Source organism: Diabrotica virgifera, chromosome 7, assembly GCF_917563875.1.
Source record: "Diabrotica virgifera virgifera chromosome 7, PGI_DIABVI_V3a".
Taxonomy (NCBI): Eukaryota; Metazoa; Arthropoda; class Insecta; order Coleoptera; family Chrysomelidae; genus Diabrotica; species Diabrotica virgifera.
Window position 1 is genome coordinate 102,608,548 of NC_065449.1, and position 24,349 is coordinate 102,632,896.

The 24,349-nt window shown below is 34.3% G+C and overlaps 1 protein-coding gene across 1 annotated transcript; it reads right to left on the reverse strand.

Annotated features, from left to right (window-relative positions):
* Nucleotides 1–1,209: 1,209 nt before the first annotated feature.
* Nucleotides 1,210–24,327, reverse strand: LOC114340328 (uncharacterized). Its single transcript, XM_028291067.2, has 3 exons — nucleotides 24,222–24,327; nucleotides 23,966–24,169; nucleotides 1,210–1,458 (listed from the first exon to the last, which is right to left on the reverse strand). Exons 2-3 carry the CDS (start codon nucleotides 24,048–24,050, stop codon nucleotides 1,280–1,282), a joined length of 264 nt encoding a protein of 87 aa, XP_028146868.1. The 5' UTR covers nucleotides 24,051–24,169; nucleotides 24,222–24,327; the 3' UTR covers nucleotides 1,210–1,279.
* Between the last annotated feature and the right edge of the window lie 22 nt (nucleotides 24,328–24,349).

The following is a 24,349-nucleotide window of genomic DNA, read 5'->3' on the forward strand; positions in this document are numbered from 1 at the left end:
GGACCTCTCATTACATGTCCGAAATACTCCAACTTTCTCTTCTTGGTGCTTTTTATAATCGCAGTAGCCTTGCTGAGAGGTTCTAGTATTGTGGATTTTTGAATCTTCTCTTCCCATCATCATCTTGGTGCTACAGCCCTTAGAGGGCCTCGACCTTCTCAAGCTTTCTACGCCATTCTGTTCTCCTCCTATCAAGAAACTCTTAAAATTCTTCTATAGCACTACATCTCGTGAGCCTCAAGGCGATTTAGATCGATTTTATTCACAGTCCAAGACGCGACACCACACAGTAAGCCCGACAAACGTAGGTGGATCCTTAATGCCAATTTTAAGTCTGTTACATGATACTTTGGACATCCTTCTAAAAGTGGCTCTTATTAGGGCTCTTTGTTTTAGAATTACAATTTTAGAAAATAAGATAGTTTTGTCCTTCAAAGTTTATTAAAAGTAACGAAAATGAATAATTTTCTTACGGCGTGATGCTGTACGCGGCCTACAGCGTCTATTGGAGACCACCGGCTTACTTTATTGCAGTCAACAATACAAACCTTTCTAGAAAACAAATTACCATAACATAGCAGCTTCAATTACTATTTTTATCTGGTCTCTGGCATTGAATAGATGGTAATAAACAGATTTATTGTGGAAATTTTTCATTTGTTATGTTCCAAAGACTTTTAATAATTTTCGATTCCAAGGAATTCTCCCATATTTTTAAGTATGTTGCAGTTATTCATCAACAGGACACAAAACTCACTATTCTTTTTCAACCTTGATCTCTTTCTTAAAAAAAGTGTCAGTAGACACCAGGCGATGTCTCAAGGAGGGGGCAATTGACTCCCCTTGGATCCGCGCCTGAGTGGTCAAGATATTTTCTTATCTCGTCGGCAAAAATGAAATAATGTACAAAATACGAGTTCTCGGTACAAAACTGTATTTAAAAGACTAATTACTTGGCGTCTGAGTATTTTATACTCTAAAGCTCACTTTTCAAGACAACTTGAAAATGTTCATAATATAAATATTTTTAATAAGTTCTTCGAGAAAGAAAGTGTGTCTGTGTTTATAAGGTTCCATGGCAAAAGTACTTGCACTGTCTAAACACAGACGAAATTAATTAAATGGGAAACTCAGAATACTTTGTATCTTACTACAACACAATCAATATTTTGAGGGCGGCTATTACTAGAAAAATGAAACGCTACAACATCCAGTCAAACTCATATATTTCAAAATGTAAATAATAATATAAAATTTTGTTTATTCTAGGTAATATTGCCTATCTAAAAGAAATTGTTATAATATCACTAGTTCTTAAAACTGCACTCTGAATTGGTGGAGGATAATAAGCCTTTAAATTCTTGACCATTATATTTTCAAAATTGGAATCTACTGCTTTTATCGTCCCTTGAGTTTGAGTGTTTTCATACATATGTATTTTGCATTCCTTTTTTCCATCTAAAATAAAATGTTTTAAGTTATATTTATTTTAAAAATGACCTAAACAATGTAACTTGATTTAAACATTTAAATCTCAAAAGTGATATTTTATTAGAATGACTTTAAAAATTCCAAATAAATGAAATAAATGAAAAAGTATGTAAAAAAATAAAGTATTATTCCTTCTTAACTTTTTAATGTGTCCCCATGAATATAACAGCAGTTGGTAATAATACCAATGAACGACTTATTTTCAGATATATGTGACATCCACTAAATCAATCATATTATTCAATTTTTCCTTTTATAATCAACAATAAAAAGCTGAATCATCTTCCTCAAAATATTTTTTTCCCTGATTCTGACCTTGGTTTAGAACTAGAACCTTTAGCCACGTAATTGTATAACTTATCACTAACCAAAAGGACGGCGGAAAAGAGGAAGACCTAGGAAAAGCTGGATAGAAGGAATCCATAGGGAAATCAGAGAAAGAGGCTTGAACGAAGACATGTGCTGCGATCGAGAGCAATGGCGATTGGGAATCGGAAGACGTCGTAGAACGTTATGAACCGATTATATATATATGTATATATATATATATATGTATATATATATATATATATATATATATATATATATATATATATATATATATATATATATATATATATATATATCACTAACCCAGGTGTAATGTGTAGTGTGTGTGTTGAGTAAGTGTCTTGTTACTTTGCAAAGTTGACGTCATTGTCTTTGCAAAGAGACGCTAATTGTATCCGAACGTCTGCGGGCCCTCCCGTGAGTACCTTCAAAATATCTGGTCCAAAACATTGATTTTTCCTCATATTAATGAATCACACCCATCGAATTGAGTCAAGAGAAATGTTATGATTTCTTCAAAATCCGCATCAGTTAAATCTTTATTGATGGTGGAGCTTATATACCTTATTTCCCCTCTCGGGAGAATCTATACAGCCCTAGAGGGTGCTTCCCCACGTGGCAGATAGTGGAATACCCAACCCAGTTTACCGGTGGGAAGGGAGGATTCTGTGGACCAACAGGAAATTCAACGAACGAGTGCTGGTGTAAGCATTCCCCCAATTACTGATTTAACACCTACCTGCGGACAAGTTGGTAAGTAGCAGGGCACCCTTTTGTTCTACAGCTAAGAAATTGACCCTAAAGACAGACGGAATGGGACGTTTCATCGCCGCCGAAAGATGCCGCCCGTTCATCGCCAGTCCATTTCATCGTCGTCCGTTTCATCGCCGGCCGTTTCATCGCCAGTTAGTCAGTTGATTTTGTATTATGGGAGATGACATGACACGACGTTAAATTCAGTTCAAAACTTATGACAAATAAAAAGATAAAAAATAATAGGTTTGTTCTAGCAAACAGTCAAACTAGTCAGAAACCGTCAGCAAACAGTTGGTCAGTGAGAGAACATAATACAGTCACCAGTGCTATCCCCTCTACTCGCGCTGGTCGACTATTCGCTGATGGTTTCAAACCGTTTGAAACTGATGCTGGAACAAACCTATTATTATATTAATTTATTGTTCTATTTCTACTTCCCCTAAATTTGATACTAAATAGTATTAAATTTGTAGTGTTAAATTATATTTTATATTATAAAAGTTTAAAAGTCTATTAAAAGATTAAGTATGGCAACGGGAATGGTCATATCTCGCATTTCCTAGAATTCCTAATTAATACTAAAAATAAATAATAAATATAACTGTCGAAAATTGGTCGAAAATTCGGAAATATGTATATCAGTTAGCGATTAACTGACTGGCGATGAACCGGCCGGCGATGAATCGGCCGGCGATGAACTGGCGGCATCGAAACGGCGACGATGAAACGTCCTAGACCCAAGACAGATGTAGTAAGTACAGGAAATCGAATCCAAGGACTTGAAAAAAAAAGCCAGAATGTCGAGGGGCAAGGAGAAATCCTTGCGTACTCGATCGACAAGGTCTCCCTTAGGACTTTGAAGCAGACCCAACTCAAGGCCTTTTATAGGATGGGAAGGGTAGCATTCAAGATCGTGCGGGAGACAGATGGATATCGCAAAGGTGAGAGTGATCCAAGCCAACTTTCAACACAGTAAGGCAGCTTCGGCAGAACTTGCTGTGGCAAAAGGTTTGATGTTGCTCTCATCCAAGAACCCTGGGTAAACCAGGGTAAAATAAAAGGTCTGTCAGGGATAAGTGGAGAACTGATTTACAGTAGATCCGCTGAAGTACCAAGAACCTGCATAATAGCTAAAAGCAACATTAAAGTTAACTAATTTCTGTTCCAGGAATCTAAGAGCAGTAAAACTAAAAGTTACAGAGGGAGGTAGAATGAAGGAGATAATACTCGGATCAGCCTACCTGCCCTATAATGATCCTAACCCACCACCACCATGGGAATTGGAGGAGCTGATGAGAGACTGCAGAGGCAAAGGATCACAGATAATCAACGGTTGTGACTCCAACTCACATCACATCAGCTGGGGGAGCACCGGAAATAACGAAAGAGGTGAGCACTTCCTACAATTTATTATGAAATATAATTTAGACATACTAAATGTAGGCAACAAACCTACCTTTGTACAGCATCGTTAGGAACTGGCATGTGTCTGATGAGGCGAGTTTCTCAGACCACAGACACATATTACTTTGAAATAACGGGCTATGAGCACGAAACAGAGACTTATCGAAACCCCAGGAAAACTGATTGGGAAGCGTATCAAGAAGACCTGACATATAGTTTTCGTGGGGTTATAAAGGGGATAAGGAACACAATAGAGCTAGATATGGCTACTGAACAATTTCAGCTCCAACAGGAAAGTGCCCTGGTGGAACAATGAACTTGCTAAAAGAAGGAGAGATGCGAGAAAAGAATTCAATTCTGCAAAGAGATCAGGCGAGTGGAACGAATATCGCAAAGCTCACTGAATATAACAAGACTCTAAGGTAAGCCAAAAGAGAATCATGGAGGAAGCACTGCGAGGAGATAGAACAGACTGCAGAAGTGGGTAGACTCCAAAATGTTCTCTCGAAAGAACCTAAGAGCATTATCGCCACGCTCCAGATGGAGACAGGTGATTACACACAAACCAGTGAAGAGACGCTGAGGGAACTCTTCAATGTTCACTTCCCTGGGTCAGTAACCAGAATGATGACACCAGAAGTTCTACAGCAAGAAGGGCCAGTTACCATGAAATATGGAAATAGAGGAATCTGGAGAGCTGCAAAAGAGATGGTTACACCAGACAAAATAAAATGGGCAGTAAGTTCATTTAAACCATATAAATCACCGGGAACGGATGGGATTTATCCTGTACTTTTGCAAAAAGGTACAGAAGCAATGTACAAGCAAATGTGTCTGGGATATGTACCCGTTGTTTGGAGGTCGACAAGGGTAGCATTCATACCTAAGCCTGGTAAGGGTGGACGTATGACTGCAAAGTTCCTTAGACCAATAAGTCTGATGTCCTTTGTACTAAAGACATTGGAAAAACTGGTAGATAGACATATTAGGGATGGAATATTGGTTGAAAGACCAATAGAACAAGACCAATATGCATATAGGCCAGGTGTATCAACAGAAACAGCACTGCACCATCTAGTGCGGAGGGTGGAGTATGTTCTGGAAAACAAAGAGGTGATGTTGGGAGCCTTTCTCGACATAGAGGGAGCCTTCAACAACACATCATTCGATGCTATCACAAAGGCCATCCGGCTGAAAGGAGTGGATGAAATAAGCTGCAGGTGGATATAATACATGCTTAAAAGCCGCGTGGTATATTCGACACTGATGGGCGAGACCATGTCAGCACGGGTTGCCAGAGGATGCCCACAGGGAGGTGTATTATCTCCGTTAGTGTGGAATCTGGTTATGGACGGACTGATTGGAACGCTCAACAGGAAAAAATATAATGTCCTGGGCTATGCAGATGATTTTGTCATTCTGGCACAGGGTAAGTTCAATACAACTGTCAGGGATAACACGCAACAAGCCCTGAACGTAGTATCAAAATGGACAAGTGAGGTAGGATTGTCCGTAAGCCCTCACAAATCCAAAATAGTAGCCTTCACCAGAAGTACAAAATTAGAGGGAATAGGACCTGTGAATCTCATGGGGATTTCCCTAAAGGTGGAGAGGGAGATAAAATATCTCAGGAGTCATAATAGACTCAAGGCTTACCTGGAATCAGCACCTGGAACGAATAACCAAAAGAGTGATGGCCACTTTAATGGTGGCCAGACGCACACATGGCAGAACATGGGGACTTAAACCGGACATGATGTATTGGATATACAACATGATGGTAAAGCCCACAATAACGTATGCAGCATTGGTCTGGTGGCCAAAGGTGCAGCAGAGAAATGCTATAGAGAAGTTAGGCAAGATACAAAGGCTTGTCTGTCTCAGCATAACAGGAGCAATGAGAGGCACACCAACTGCAGCAATGGAAGCCTTACTAGACCTTCCTCCCTTACACATCACAGTGAAGGGCGAGGCAAGGATGGGGTTACATAGACTGCAGGGAAATCAAAGCAAAATTTCAGTGTTCAAAGGACACTTCAGCATCAAAGATATATGCGAGGATCCAATATGGGAGATAATAACAGACCATTATATCCCCAAATATAAAATGGAAATACCTTTCCAGGTGGAAGTACACTCCAGAGAGGTATGGGAAGATCCTGGCAGACATCTGAAGTATGAGGGCCACACCTGGTATACAGATGGGTCCGACAGAAGATGGTTCGGGATCAGGAGTATATAGTGAGGATAGGAACTATAACGGTTCCATCCCACTAGCACTAGGAGAATATACCTCTGTATTTCAGGCGGAGGTATATGCAATCCTGCACTTTACACGGATAAACAGATTGAGGACTTACATTAATAAGAGAATCAATATCTGTTCAGACAGCCAAGCGGCCTTGAGGGCTTTAAAGCACCAAAGGATAACCTCAAGGCTTGCATGGGAATGCCGCGAAGAACTTGACACCTTGGCTGAACATAATGAGGTAAAACTCATTTGGGTGCCTGGACATCAACAAGATACTTTGGTCCAGAACCGGCACTGGGAGTGCCCAAAAGCACAATCAGAGACCGACTAAGAGGCTGGATACGAAGACAGCACAAAGAATACTGGGAAGAAATTCCCACCCAAAAGCATGCAAAGAGATTTATACCTCAGACATGCGCAAAAAGAGCTGAAGAACTGTTCAAAATGAACAGGAATCAGCTCAAAATCACTACAGGTTTCTTAACTGGGCACTTTCCAGTAAAAGGACACCTACACACGATAGGACTATATAACGGAGATCTCAGCTGCAGACTATGCAATAGAGAGACAGAGACAGTCAGACATTTATTGTGCGATTGCAAGGCGCTGGATCGTAAGAGGCAAATAATATATGGAGACTGCAAACCAAGTCTGACAGTGTATGGCACTAACCCAATGGACCTTTACAGGCTAGTGAAGGGCACTGCTATATTGGATTGGGTGTCATGAGAACAAATGGAAGAAAGCACAATAAGCTGAAAAGCTGCAGAGCCACCGGGGTGCATGCACGGACGGCTTCCCGGAAAAAAAAGTACAGAAAAGCAATCAACTGCAAAAAAATATAAAAGGCAGTGGTAAACCTCTTTATTATTCTATTAAGAGATTCCCTATTAAACATCGTCATGGATTTACAAAATAAACCTTATAATCTATTAGAGAATAGGGGCCGTCAGAATGGGAGTATCAGTGAGCGCTCACAACGAGGCGCCGACCCTCGTTCCCTAGTATCGATTGTACCATATCGATCGCCAGGTAAAATAAATGCATTATTTTAGATGCGAGCGTTCACAAAAATGAAGAGTACGATACTTTGTCTAGGCTAGGATACGATGCGATGGTCTCCGATATGAACACACCATCACACACATACCACAAGTTTTGCTGGGTTGTTATCCAGCAAAATACTTGTGAGAATAATACAGAAAACATCATTTCAACAACAAACACAAAAGAAAACTCAAGATAAAACTAGGAACATAAAACATTAAGTATACATTGATAGCTTAGTATGAAAACCTTGTATCTCATTTTACACACAATTTTACAGGAGAGCCTTTAAACTGAATTTCTGCACACTCTAGCCTAAGAACAAAAAACTATCTTTACATATTTTGATTCTGAGCACATTTAGAACTTACACGGTTTTCATACCAAGCCATCGATAAATCAAACAAGAAAAATCCATAACGTTGTTCAAGAAATAAAGAGACAACATCAACATACTGAGACAATGAAACCAGATTACCCAATTCACGAGAAACATTAATTAATAAGTGCAAAATATATTAATCTGGTAACAACAAGAAATACTGTAATGGAGTAGCAAGATTAATTTATAAATATCTCCAAAAATATGTGACTAGATGTCTGCTAATATCTGAGAGAGTGATAATAATGGTAACATTAAAAACTGATCAAACAAAGGTAAATGTCATTTAAGTGTACACGCCCACTGGAGACAAAGATGGCGAACAACTCAAGCAATTTTATAGTAAAGTAGAACAAGCATTAGACACAACCAAACTGGGAGATGTCAATAGTCATGGCCATGGCCATGGGTGATGTAAATACAAAAATTGGAAAAGGAACTGAATACAGTTCTTCAAATGATATAAAACAAAAATGTAGAATAACACATTGAAAAAGTATAAACAAAATACATCCATCTCTCAAATACCTACAATATATTCCCCTGTGTGTCTTCTTGTACAACTTTTTATGTTCTATCTGCTAAAATATGATCGTTGTGGCTATAACTGCATTTATAAGAAAGATTTGGAATGGACTAATACCGTAGATATAAAAAATATTTGAATTACAGTAGAACCCCGATTATCCGTGCTCCTCGGGACTGGACGTTGGCACGGATAATTGAAAAGCACGGATAATCCGAACATTTATTTCTTATTGTAATACATATGTACGTATATCAATACATATAGCCCTACCATAAAAAGACAACAGAAAAAATAAATCTTTCATTATGAGTCTCCCTCTCCACGTATAGAGTTTCCGGCGAGTGATTTACAGTGACGCTATTTTGACAAAACCTCAAAAATGCAATTTAAGAGGATCGGTACGTTTTTTCGGCTGCAATGCTATTCAAATGGGGATTCGTTTTTTTCGAATCCTGAGAAAACTAATAAGTATTTTTAAAAAATTTAAACGCAGAATGAAAGATTACGTTATTAGCGAGGGCCGAAAGTCACTGAGAACTTCTATAATGTTTATTTTAATAAGTTACAGGGGTGAGAAACTAAGAGAAAATTTAGTGTTATTTTTAATTTCAAATATCTGATTCAAAATAAACTTTTTATTTATTTTAAGGGACTTTCGGCCCTCGGTAATAATTTAGTCTTTCATTCTGCGTTTAATTTTTCAAAAATATTTATTGGTTTTTTCAGGATTCGAAAAAAATGAACACAATGTCCGTGGTAATATTTTCCAAATCTATCTTTGTCATACAACGCACTTAGGGCCGGTTGTTCGAACGCTAATTAACAATGATCATTATTAAATATTTAATTACTGTCACCAAAACTGTCAATGTCAACTTTGTTTGGGTTGCTGAAAACATAATTAATTACAATTATGAGATTTATTATTAATTATGTTAATAATTATTGTTATATTAATTGATTATAGTCTCAGAATTGTAATTAATTATGTTTTAACAATTGACATTGACAGTAATTAATTATTTGATAATGATCATTGTTGATTAGCGTTCGAACAACCGGCCCTTTAGTCGAACAGAATATTGTCAGTCAGACACTGACAATCAGTGACAATTTTAAATAATTATTTGACATGAATCGGCATTGTCAGAAAAACGTCAAAGTGAAAACCGATCTTTTAAATTGCTCTTTAAGAATATTAGTTTTCGACGTTTTTTTCTACAGTTTTGTAGTAGTAATTATAGAAATCGGACGTACCTTCGGTACAACGATAATTGAGACTACAGATAACCCCCATTGTCTTAATTTAATTTGAATTTTTTACGACTGCAATATCGTTTGCTGAAGCGCCTACAACTGCAATATGAGTGTCAATAGCGGAGGTAGGCCTCCTGATCCACCGCCCAGAAAACCTATTATATTCGATAGCCAAAATGATGCCGAACAAATGGAACTTTTTGCAAGTACTCCCATTCCAATAAATTTGACAACCAAAAACAACAACAACCAGTATCCAAATGATCCAAATACAACGAAGATGAATGTTAATAATGAAACAAAACAGAACTTAAAAGAGGTAAGGCAAGCATTTTTATTTAACAGTACTGACCGAGGTCCATATCACGTTTACATTGAAAACAGTTCTACGGATTTTAAAGGTAAAATCAATTCTTTAAAAATTGGTGAAATTATTTTGTCTAACTTTCCTGAAGCAGACAATATGATTTCCAGTATAGATGCCATCGACCGTAATAGAATTAGAGTCAAATGCAAAGACTATAAAACTGCAAATAATCTTGTTAAAAACAAATCTCTGGAAATTTTTAGATCAAATAATTTGGATCTGTATATTCCAAAATTTATTTTACACAGACAAGGAGTTATTAGAGACATAGACATAGATTTCTCTGAAGAGTATATAAAAAATAAAATAAAACAGTATGATAGTCATTGTATATTTGAAATTGCAAACGTTAAAAGAATTACGCGTAAATTGGAGAAAATTGTTAATGAGGAAAAAATTGTCGAATATGTCCCTACTAAATCTTGTATTGTGACCTTTAAATCGCAAACGTTACCTAAATATGTAGTCATAAATAAGGTTATTAAAGAAATTGAAGTGTATAAACAGAAAGTTCTGTTATGTTTTAACTGTCTTAGGGACGGCCACCTAGGCAGTCAGTGTAGGAGTCAGCCAAGATGCAATAGATGCCAAAAACCTCATAATTCTAAAAATTGTACAAAAGTTGAGTTCACACAAGTATGTTTCAGCTGTAAGGGGAATCACTTGACTACGAATTTAAGCGCGTGTCCAGAATTCACACGACAAAAGTTAATAAAAGAGACGATGGGTTTAACAAACGTTAATTTTTACGATGCAAATAAAAATATACCAAAGAATTCATATGCTAGTATTCTTTGGTCAAATATAACAAACAATGATACAAATTTTTCACAAAATTCACAACCTTCTACTTCTACCCAAGGAAATAACTTTGCTAAATTTATATTTAATCCTCACACCAACACCAGTAGGCCAAATAAAAGGCAGAAGCCAAATAGTCCAGACCCAACTGATATAGCCAGAAAAGAAATAATATATGTAGTTTCCCCTCCAAAACATTCTGAGGGAATAGTTAAAAGTAAATTCTATCAACAAAACTTAAACGTTGCAGATTCACAGTCAGAATACTTAGATTCTTCTGTAATAAATGTCATTTTAGAATCAGTTCTTACAATTGTTAATTCAATTAAACAAAATAATAATTTTAATATTTCAAAATCTGATGTAATTCAGTTAATTAGTAACCATTTTAACCAAAATCTAACATCAAATCGCAGGCCTAACTAAAATAAACATATTACAATGGGACTGTCGTTCGGCAGTTGCTAATAAACAGAATTTAGAATATTTACTCCATCAGAACGATATCAGTATAGCTCTATTATCTGAAACCTGGTTCAAACCGGGAAAATATTATAATTTTAAAGAATTTAATTGTTTTCGAGCTGACCGCCCTGATGGATATGGCGGATGTGCCAGCCTTTTGAAATCTAACATACAATGTGAAGAAATAATTTTCCAAATACGTATTCGTTTACATATAAGTGTATTCCCATTAAAATTTCACCTTTCAGAAAACGTTTACATATAATTTCTTTATATAATGAACCCAATAATAAAGTTTCAATTCAACAATGGATAAATTTTTTAGAAAATATATCAAAACCATTTATAATAGGAGGCGACTTTAACGCACACAATTTGGCGTGGAGTTGCGAAGTTGATGATATATTAGGTAAAGATCTTCTAGATGCTATAGAATATTGTAATTTAGAATATTTAAACGATGGGTCTCCCACTCTCGCTATTTCCAAAAAACCTTCTGCTGTAGACTTAACCATTTGTTCCCGAGATTTTGCTTCTTATTTCCATTGGAATACTCTACTAGAACCTCATGGATCTGATCATGTGCCAATCATTATTTCATCACAAAGTTTCTCCGCAAAAGAAGCCACATCCAGTAGAAAACATTGAATATGGAACCTTAGCAGAGCCAATTGGATGACTTATGCCAGTACTTTGGAAACAATGGAAGTTCCATTAATTTACGAAGAATTGTTAACCAATATAAACCAGGCAGCCAACATCGCTATTCCAAAATATTCCTCCATTAACGAAAAAAACAGAAGCCATATTCCGAAACCATGGTGGAATAATCAGTGTCAACTAGCAGCTGAAAGTAGAAAACATGCGTTCATTAATTATAAACAGAATCCAACGCTCCAAAATTTAATAGAGTATAAACGACTTGACCCTGTTGCAAAGAAAATCTTCAAACAGAAAAAAAAGAAGAATTGGATTGATTTTTGCGAAAGCCTAAACTCAAGAACACCATTAAAAGATGTCTGGCGAAAAGTTAATTGTTTTAAAAACCGCAAACAAGCCAACAGACTACCTATTGATCCAGAAGATACATGGTTGCAAGATTTCCACAGAAAAATTGCTCCGGCATGGGTTCCAAATGACAACGTACAAGAAGATATTCAAACAGTATCCAGACAAAACCACAATTTTGACGAAAATTTTCATCTATGGGAATTGCATCGAGCCCTTGAACAAAGAAATAATACTTCTCCAGGTATAGACAATGTGTCATATTCGCTGTTGTACAACTTACCGATCGAACATAAAATTTCACTACTAAACATTTTCAACAATATTTGGACAAATAAGATACCAGTACCAAATAGTTGGAAATAATACCTGATAATTCCTATTAAAAAACCTGGCAAACCAGACCGTGATCCAAATTCTTACCGACCTATCTCCTTGTCTTCATGTCTTTTAAAAACATTCGAAAGAATAATTAAAAATAGATTTGAACATTGGTTAGAACACGAATCACTTGAAATCCTAGAAGAAGAACTATCAAACATAAATATGAAAATTAATACAGAGAAAACAAAAACAATGATAATTTCAAATACGAGGAAGACACACGCAATAGAATTAGACGGGAAACAACTAGAGCAAGTGGAATATTTTAAATACCTAGGAGTAATAATCGAATCAAATGGTAAACAAGACATGGAAATAAACGAGAGAATGGGACGAACAGGAAGCTTATTTAACACTATGAAAACAACATTTTTTGGGAAAAAAGGGATACCGGAAAAAGTAAAAACGGCAGTCGTTAAATCAGTAGTTAGACCAACAATCATGTATAGCAGCGAGACATGGACATTGACGGGGAGACAAAAATCCAGAGTCAATGCTATGGAAATGAGGTTCCTGAGGAAAATAGCAAACAGAAAAAGGACAGACAAAATACGAAACGAAACAATTAGACAAAACCTAAAACTAGAACCAATCAATGAAAAAATAGTAGAAGGACAACTTAGATGGTTCGGGCACGTGTGTAGAATGTCGAACGAGAGGCTAAAAAAACGAGTGTTCGAAACGAGAGTGCAGGGGAAAAACAAAAGAGGGAGACCAAGAGTTATGTGGGTAGATGAAATCAGGAAAGAAGTCGAGAAGAAGGGATTGACATTGGAAAGTGCAAGAAACCTAGCGCAAGATCGGAAAGCATGGAGACTACAATGCCAAACTCAACTCCACCAGCCTTACACCTAAAGGTAGAAAGGCTTAGGACTAAGTAAGTAAGTAAGTAATTCCTATTAAAAAACCTGGCAAACCAGACCGTGATCCAAATTCTTACCGACCTATCTCCTTGTCTTCATGTCTTTTAAAAACATTCGAAAGAATAATTAAAAATAGATTTGAACATTGGTTAGAACACGATGGTATACTTCCAAGATCCCAATATGGTTTTCGCAAGTCTAGGTCTACTCAAGATGCAACTGCAGCTCTAGTTACGTCAATTCAGCTTAACTTTACAAGAAATAAGTCTACAGCAGCTGCGTTCCTTGACATTTCCGCTGCTTTTGATAATGTTAATTTAGACATTCTTTACAAAAAAATGTTGTATATTGGAATCCCTAATTCATTTGCTCTCTTTTTAAAATCTTTATATTCTAACAGATTAACTTATTTAAAAATTAATAATGATGAATTTTCATATCCTCGACTAACTAATATTGGATTGCCACAGGGGAGTATTTTAAGCCCGATTTTATACATCCTGTACAACATAGATCTTGAAGTAAGTATACCCAACAATACAAAAATTCTTCAATATGCTGATGATGTTGTTTTATATACAGAAGGAAAATTGTTAAGTAGATGTGAGGATAATTTAAAAGTCGCATTAGAAATCGTAAATCAGTGCTATGAAGAAGCAGGATTATCAATTTCTGACACAAAAACTGAGGTGTGTTACTTTACAAAAAAGCGTAGAGTTCCACAAGGCAATCTTAACGTTGGAAAATTTAATTTTCCAATTAAAAGCTGTGTTAAGTATCTTGGTACCTATCTAGACAGGAAATTGTCATGGAAAGATCACATTCATCATATTGTTAAAAAATCAGAAAACTCAATAAATATTTTAAGAGCTTTCTGTAAAACAAATTGGGGAGCAGACCCAAATATTGCTTTGATGTTTTACCGTAACATGATCAGACCCATTTTCGACTATAGCTGTCATTTGTTTGGATCAGCGACCAATACACTTTTAAATAAACTTGAAATTCAAAAAAATGAATGCTTAAGATTATGCCTAGGCTATTTAAAATCCACTCCAGTCCAAATAATGGAAAATGAAGCAGTGGAACCTCCATTGCATTTACGCCGCCAATTTCTCAGTGATAAATTTACAACTCGAATTCTGTCCAAAAAATGTAATTACCATGGACCTATAAAGGTCCATGGTAATTACCTTCAAGATCTACATGAACTATCAGTTTTAGACCTCACTCATAGGTACTGGAGAACTAAAAAATCTATACATTTGGTAGAAAGTTATCTAAGTACGGTAAAGTACAGTGAAGTTATCTATAAAAGCCAAATTCCGCCTTACTACAGTGCAATGACAAAAACATGTCTAGGACTAAATGTAACAATTGCTTGGATTAAGGGTCATTCGGGAATAAAAGGCAATGAAATAGTTGACAATTTTGCTAAATCAGCTTATGTGATCGGAGAAAAAATAAACAAAAATTTAATTCCAGCTTCAGATATTGATACTTGTAGCAGACAAAAACTTAAAAATAATTGGCAATTGCATTACAGAGAATGTAATACTGGCTCAAATTTTGCTCATTGTAACCCTAGGATATTCTCAAAAAGATGGTTTCACACAGAATATAACAGACATTTTATAAAGACCATTAATCGATTGAGAGCCAATCATGCCCTTACGCCATCTTACATGCATAGAATCGGCTTGGCAGATACTCCCAATTGTACTTGTGGCAAAATCGGAGATCTAACACATGTCATATTAGAATGTCATTTAAACATAAATAACATAAACGACCTTTATAAGGAATTAAAAGATTTAAAATGTTTTTTACCAATAAACCTAAATACTTTAATATTTACAAATGATATGGAAATTCTTCATCTCATTTATAAACATGTTAAATTATGTAAATACAAGTTGTAAACGTAATATGTAATAAATAGGCATAATTTGTTAATGTGGTTTGAAAAAATAAAAAAAATAAAATTAAAAAAAACACAAAATAAAATAATAACAAAAAAAAATAAACAAAAAAAAAGAAAAAAAAGGAACAAAAATAAAAAATAGAAAAAAAAAAAGAAGTAAAAAAAAGTGTTTCGCACAAATTAAAATATCTATAAAAAAACACAGTAAAATAATTAAAAAAAAAAACAAAATAAAAAAAGCTACACAATGTACCAATGTATCTATAAAAATAAAATTGTAGAATGTACTTATGTTATAAGAAATTTATGACTATGAATCTGCAATCAATCAGAAACAAGTCTGGCTAATTGGCTCTGCCAAAGCCATTATTAAAAAAAAAGACATGAATCGGAAATATTTTTAGTTGTTGAATAAATAATATTGATATATAGTGTATTTGATACATAATTGATTTAAGAGGTGAACTTTATAAAAAGTTATTTATTGTGTATTATTTATGGAAGATAGAAGCAGAGAATACATCAAGATATATTCTGTGACCCAAGTATTTTGTTGTTAAAGATGTTCAAAATTGTAAGCGTTCCATAGTAACAATATATTATTAAAAAATCACTTTAACACTTTTCCTCTTTTCTCGATTAAGTATCAGTTTTTGTTGTAGGTACATAATATAAATTATTACAATCACTGAATACATAGTTAGTGAAAAAATTATCACATTTATTAACTGAATTAATAATTTGCAATTATACAAAAAATAACAGTTATCCAAGAACATTCAAAAGCCATCTCTTTAAGCTAGTTATGACATTGTCAAGTAGAATGACATTCTAGTAATATGTACATATCCATACCAGTGTGAATTTTACTACACGTAATTTGCCATGTAAAGACAGAAAAGGTAGGGATAGCCGTAAAATATTTGCAAATTATGTACCCATAGCCTTAAGCAATAGAAAATCATAGCACGGATAATCCGCAGCCCGGATAATCCGCACACGGATAATCAGGGTTTCACTGTATTTGTAGAATAACAGAGTAACTACAGATACAATGTATCAAAATAATTCTCATATTTCAAAAACTTCACTGTATTGTCCAAGTAAAAAATATTGTGGAATAGCTTTAAGCCGGTGAAATATGATATTCTTCAAATATAGATGTTAGGTCAAACGTTTAAGAAGCGGCCCTTTGAAAGCATCTGAGTTTTTACGGCCAGACCTCCCGCATATCTATTCACAAGTTTCGTGCCAAACCTTAGTTTTAGTTCGGTAACTAGCAGTGTATTAGTACTGGAGTGTACGTGTGTTAAGTGATACGAGTGTTTTGTTTGCTGTAATTATTTGGAATATTGGTTTAGTATTTCGTTTGGAGAGTGTCAAGTGTTGATTATTGTAATTTAATTAATGTGAATAGTGATGTGGCGCCCGTGGGATAATGTAAATATCGCGTACGATAACGCTGATATTGTAGAAATTGCCAGTGCTAGTGTGAATGTAATTACTAAAAAAAAAGAGCTCGTAAAGAAGATTCGAATGCATTTAAATGCAGAAACACAGCAAGTATGTTTGAATGTATACAAAAATCTACGTACGAAATTCGGCTTCGATCAAACACTATTGGCACAAGCCACCTCTGATTTAACAGAAATTTCACTTTCTACTGTATGCAAAATAGTTAAAAATGAACCCTATCATCGCAAGAAACGATGTGACTACAAATTTTCAAGACCTTTAAATCCTTCACTTGTAAAACTATTGAAAACCACAATATACGACTGCTACAAAAGCAATGAAATACCTACAATAGAAATAATAAGAAAGAAATTGGAAACAACCGGTCGAAATATGAACTGTGAGAAAACTCTTCAAAATTGGATAAAAAAAAATGGGCTTTAAGTTCAAAAAAATAAATAAACGTCAAGCAATTATGGAAAGCCAAAGAATAGTCAACAGATGTAATATGTACCTAGAAGAAATTACTAAATATAGGCAAGAAAATAGGAGAATTTATTATTTAGATGGAACTTGGTATGATACCCACGATACAGTAAAGAAATGATGAACAGATGGTTCAAGCATGTGCATACCAAAAATGCCTGCAAATAAAGGCTCGCGGCTAATTATTGTACATTGCGGAGGAAGTGAGGGATGGGTTCCGAATGCTTTAAAATTATGTGGGAAGAAAATGGAAGATTGTAACGTTGACTACCACAAGAATATGGAAGCTGACATTTTTGAAGACTGGTTTGAAAACTCGCTGATCCCAAACTTGGAGAAAAACAGCGTAATAGTGCTTGACAACGCTTCCTATCATTCCCGACAGCTCACTAAAATACCAAATACATCTTCAAAGAAAGTTGACCTGCAAAATTTTTTATTGGAAAATGATTTGTATTTCGAAGATTTTTACACAAAAAAACAACTTATTGAAGTTATACACACGAAGCAATTTAGAAAATTATACGCTCTAGAGAGTATTGCCGAAAAGCATGGAAACACTATATTGAGAATTCCCACCTACTTTTGTGTTTTCAATCCTATTGAGTTAATTTGGGGACAATTAAAACCAAGTATAAGGCGTTCAAATACATTTCCTAAATTTGACAAAAAGGTAATTAAGATAATTAAAAAAGAAGTAGCCAATATTACCAAAGTAGACTGGCAGAAAAGAATCGCCAAAGTGATCAAAGTGGAAGAATATTATAAGAAGATTGGGCACTTCCACATTAATGGTGGAAATAAATTTATTATTGAATTGGGCGATGATAGTGACGAAGAAAATACGGAAGAAGGAGAAAATGGGTTAAGTGTATCAGTATTTTAATTGTTGTGTTGTGCAATTCATTTTCCAAGCATAAGTGTACTAATGAAAAGACTCTGTTAAAAAAATATTTTTAGATTTTGTATTTTTAATAAAAAAAGAGCGGGGACATGCTTGCATTTTGTGCTGAATTTTAAAAGTTTTGAACTGTATACCTAAAGTAATTTTAGATCTAACTGTGTTTTCATAAAGTTCTTTTAGTATCAGTAATTCTAACAATAACAAGATTAATTATAAAAGCTATTCTACATCAGTTATTAATGCAAGCATGCGTTAAGAGGGAGGTCCCTGTGAGGTTAAATGTTATTAAAAAATTGATAAAATTAATTTTAACACATACAATAATAGAGAGATTTTAGACCCTCTACGTTGTCCTGCTTTAACGGTATTTACCTAAGTACAATAAATAAATATTTTTAACTACATATTTAATTACCAGAAAACACCAGCTGCCGGCCTAATATTAAAGAAGAATAACCCAAAGAAAGCTACAAATCTTACCTATTCCACTATATAGATTGCTTGAACAATAACTGTTGTTACTATTTGCTAAATTTTAATAATTTTGTGGAGGTAGATACTACACATGTCAGATAAGAAAATCATAAGCACAATTACAAAATTATCCCATGAACTTTATACAGTGATGAGCATACCAATAACCGGCAAAATAACACAAAAGATAAAAAACATATTAAGTTGTGAGATAAAAAGAAGTGAAATTAATGTAGGTGGGAAATTTAGCGATAAAAGCCTATAAATTTATATTCTATTCATTTACCACCTTTAGACGTACCTGATGAGTTTGGCAACTGCCACTGTGCCAGTGACAGTTTTAGTTGACATACTCCTCTGATAAGTCAAAAGATGGGAAACAATAAATAGAATGTAAATTTATACGTTTTTATCGCTACATTTCCCACCTCCACTAGTTTCATTTCTTTTTATCTCATAACTTAATATGTTTTCCATCTTTTGCGTTATTTTGCCAGTTATTAGCGTGCTCATCACTGTATTTATATCAAAATTTGTAACTGCCACAGTTCAAAAACCTATCCTCTAACCTCTAACTAAAAAAAGTAGACTTTATTCTAAAAGAGGAGTTCAAGATTTATATAACTACTTTCTTCTTACACTGAAAAAATGTCATATTTATGCATAAAAAAAGAAAACAAGAAATTGGTATCTTTTTTTATCATTTCTGAAGAATATCATAAATGCTGGTTACAACCATAGATATATAATACCTACTCTAGATTGCGCCCTGTCATCTTAAAATGGGTGACGGTTGCGACAGAGATAAATGAGCCTATTTGGCTGGTAGTCTCTTTTTAATTTAAGGGGAATATCGACGACGTGACTATCCCACTTTATCGAGTATTATGTATTAACAGTTCGAGCGGGTGGTGACGAGAACTGGTCTTTGGTCTTCGGACATGGATAATCGTGGTTCGAATCCCATACCAACTTTACCTTTTTTATTTTTAATTTAATCAATATTGCGTTTATTAGATATTTTTACATCTGAAAAATGGACCTAAATAAATCTAGCAGATAATAAATGTATGTATAGTAAGTTAATATTGGAATACATAATTTGTGAACTGCATAGTAAAATAAAAGTCATTTGTTATTAATATAAATTTGGCCTTATTCGAATGATGTGAATAATGTTTGTTTTGCTTCTACCTTTTTAAAAAATGGTAACAATAGTTTCATAAATAAAAATAATGTCTAATTACTTATAATTATTGAATCAGTCATTTCAAAAACAGCAAAGTCCACAATTTTCAGAAACTAACTTCTTGAGAGGAATAGACTCCTTTAAGATAAACGTTGTGTGCAAAAACGACACCAGTCCAGTAAAAACATTAGGAACAAAACTACAATATAACTCTGAATTTTGATGTCATCCATTTCATCCATCTTTCTACTATATAGTTAGTTTTCTTTGCTCTTCTGTAAAATTAGGAATATGTGACTCGTGTTGTTTTTGAAATGACCGATTCAATTAATAAATCGATGGTACAGTATGTTGATATTATTTATTGGTAATTTGTACGAATATTTTTAACAATTACTTTATACTATTCTACCATTAACTTATTAAAAAAAAAATAACATTGGCTTTTATATTTTTAAAAATCTATAGGTACCTACCTACACAGTTTTTCTTATTTTTTATACATTTCTTTGCATAGATTTATTTTAGAGATGTAATAATATCTAATAAACGCAATATTGATTAAATTAAAAATAAAAAAAAGTAAAGATTGGTATGGGATTCGAACCACGATTATCCACGTCCGGAGACCAAAGACCAGTTCTTGTCGCCATCCGCTCGAACTGTCAAAACATTTAAATATTACTCGATAGAGTAGGATAGTGACGTCGTCGATACTCCCCTTGAATTAGAAAGAGACTACCGACCAAATAGGCTCATTTATCTCTGTCGCAACTGTCACCCATTTTAGGATGGCAGGGCGCAATCTAGAGTATTATATATCTATGGTTACATTATTCTTTGCAGGGGTCAATATTGTCCATATAATTACATATTGTATGGACAATACACATGGACTTTACTACAATTACATATTAGTTTTAACACCTTAGCTGCATTACGAGACAAATAGACCTCATACTACACAAACAGTTGGCTGCGTCAACTGTGTCGTAACCATAACGCAAGGTGGCAAATGGAGTCTACGGGACATATATCGTCGCCTTAGAATCAAACTATTCTAAGTCCACTTTTGAAAATTTTACAGGAGAGGATTTTTAAAGTTTTGAAGTTTAAGTATCTTAATAGTAAACTAAATGAGAATAAATTTATTTTTTTTAGTAACCATGATATGTACTTTAGAACAACTGCAGTTTGCATTAGATATTACCAACAGTTTTTGAGAAAAAAATTATTATAAACAACAATGTTTGGACATAGAATAATTTGGACCCGTAATTGAGGTAGTAATTAATATGGAATATTACTTTATCAACATCTATAATAATTAAAGAAAGAACGAAGCAAGTTTAATAGTATAATATGCTTATGTTAATATAATATACATATAATTAATAATATGCTTATGTATAATACGCTTATATTATAGGTCTGGATCCCGCGTATGAAAAAAAAGTTGATTAATAGCAAGCTGAAAATTTGTTAATAGCTTAAGGGTGTCTAGTCGGATAAACTTTAATATATGGGAACACTGGAACAGGGGCAGTTTTAATTGTGGAACAGGTTAAAAATTTGGAACGGTCAGACCACGAAAATGGCACATTTATTTTGTCCCACAGAACAGACTTAAACTCTCCGAACAGAGATTAAACTCTCATGCAAAAATCAGACTGCTATTTATCACCTGTCATTTGACATATTCTACATGTTCCACTCATTAAAACGCCCATTTGGTGATAAATAGCAGTCTGATTTTTGCATGAGAGTTGAATCTCTGTTCGGAGAGTTTAAATCTGTTCTGTCGGACAAAATACATGTGCCGTTTTCGTGGTCTGACCGTTCCAAATGTTTAACCTGTTCCACAATTAAAACTGCCCCTGTTCCAGTGTTCCCATATATCAAAGTTTGTCCGACTAGACACCCTTAAGCTATTAACAAATTTTCAGCTTGCTATTAATCAATTTTTTTTCATACGCGGGATCCAGACCTATTAATATATATAACGTAAATTATTAATGAAAAGTAGTTAAATATTTTAATAATACTAATCGTTTTTTATTGTATTAGGTACACTCGAAAATAAACAACATTGACAACATAAAAGTTAAACCATTTAAAAGTCTTTAATATTACATTTCCAGAATTGTAAATCAATTGCTGAGAAATGATTTGCTAGGCACCTAATATGTGCAACTTTGTCTTCTGGAAGGTCGGGGGGAAGGATGGGGACTAAATTTTAGGATCTGGAACACCTTCTAGAAACGCCTTGGAAGAATTTAGCCTGCAACTGCCTTTTAAAAACGCCACTGAGTGCATTTCTGGTTCATTAAACTTTAGTTTATATTTTACGCTATTTGCGTTATTTTCGTAAGAAATCTGGACAACGTGTTTATATGGGACCTTAGAGAGACTTAAACAATTTGATAAAGTTTTAAACTCCAAAAAATTATGTTTTTGCACCTGAATAAGTTTATATGGCTTCTTCGTTCTTGCATTCTTAATAGCTTTAAGAATAGCGAGAGGACTATGCTATTCCAGTTTACTCAGATGTCAGTCCAAAACACTATGCATAGCATCCACTTCCTGAACACAGCTGTGACCAGGTACTTGAAATTTCTGCGTAATGTATTTTACAGTAGGATGATTCTTAAGAAAATGTAATAAGGCTGCTGACATGTGGGAATTTTTATTTTGTGGCACACATGAATCTGACCACAAAGTTATGGTTCTAACATTAGGTCTTGTGTCTATAAGTTTTTTGAGTAAAAGATACAATGCACTTGCAATGTCTACACCTTTTCTTCCACCAAGTAGTTCATGCCATAACACACAATATCCTTGCTTTTGTATTACATCACAACCTGTCAAATTATAAACAGCAAATTTTTTTTTGTAATACGCTTTAGAAATCTGTGTTTGGGGGCAGGTTAAAACGCTTTGCATATCAAAGCAAATAATGGCAGCAGATTCATCTGATTTAGTGGAATTCGCATCTTTTAACTTCTCTTCTCGGGCTGAAAGTTTGGCTTCTGTGTGGATTCATCACTTAAACTTTTTTCTTCCTTTTTTAAATCATACTGTGAACAAATCTCACAAAGATCTTTTTTTGGCTTATGGAAGCCTATATTAAATTCCCCATTGAAAATGTTATAATCAAGTATATTCAAATGGGAAATAAGCCACAATTTTACCTAAAAATGATTTTATTAACGTTTCGACGCCCAAGTCGGGTGTCGTTGTCAAAATACAAAATAATCATTATTTTGTATTTTGACAACGACACCCGACTTGGGCGTCGAAACGTTAATAAAATCATTTTTAGGTAAAATTGTGGCTTATTTCCCATTTGAATATACTTGATTATAAAAATGCCACAAGAAAATAGCTTCAGAACAACATTAAGAAAATGTTATAATATAACCATTTTTTTTCTGGAGTTAAATTCTTTTCGTTACAATATTCTATGTACAGGTCATACATTTTACTTAAAGATAGTGATATTCTTTTAAGGAACTGCTCCTGCAGTAATGAGAAGGAACGCGGGGAAACATGTTTATGTGATCTCTAATTACTTTTCTCTTATCATTGTTCGTGAGCCCCTCAAATCTCTATTAGGTGTTGTTGTGATTCCCGTACGTTTATAAGAATAAAAATATGCTATTCTGATCTGACTCACTGGAATATATTCCAAATCGGTTAAAAGTTTTGAGTCTTGAAAAGGTTCCTCTTCTGAATCACTCATGTTTATTACTCTATTTTCACAAGATAAACTACTAAACAAACCGGCGGTTGCGATCAAAACAAACTTCGGAGATGTACTAATACTAAAAATGTAACTGAAATAATATTTGAGCCAACTTATTCTATGTCCTCACGTGATACGAATTCCTCAATTCTTATTGGGCCAGAGGACATAGTATATTTTGGTCCGCATATTTGCAAGGTTTAGTGGACATAGAATAAAATAGCCACGCCATATTTACAATATTATATGGGATAATCGCACTTGGAATATTATTGACCGAAAGGTCTTTGGACATAGACTAAATTAGAAGTACAACCTTAACTTCGAAAAAAAGTGGACATAGAATAGTTTGGTTCTAAGGCGACGATATGCCTGGTAACTCACCCAACATAAGTTTATCTCTAAACACAGCCAAGGTGTTAAGGGTAAAAAAGTAAAAAAAAATGCAATTACCATAACATTGTGAAAGGAAATATAAATAACGTTCCCTCAGAAAGGCACAGGCTTCTTGCTTTTGTTTTTCTTCTGATTTAGTCATCTTATTTCAAATTTTGAGATAATGTTAAATTCACTATGGTTAAATTCCAACGACCAGTAGAACTAGAGAATATAAATTCAGTCGACTATACCTTGATTAAACTCTAATTAAGATTAAACCTAAAATTAAATATATATAATATATGTTTATAGTAAATAATGTATTATTTACCGTTTACCAAACATTTAAATTTTGACCTATTTTATTTTTTATTTACTAACAAATGTCAACCAACTGTCTAATATATAGGCACAGAATAATGAGAATAACTAACCATAAGTTATTCTGTGATATAGGTT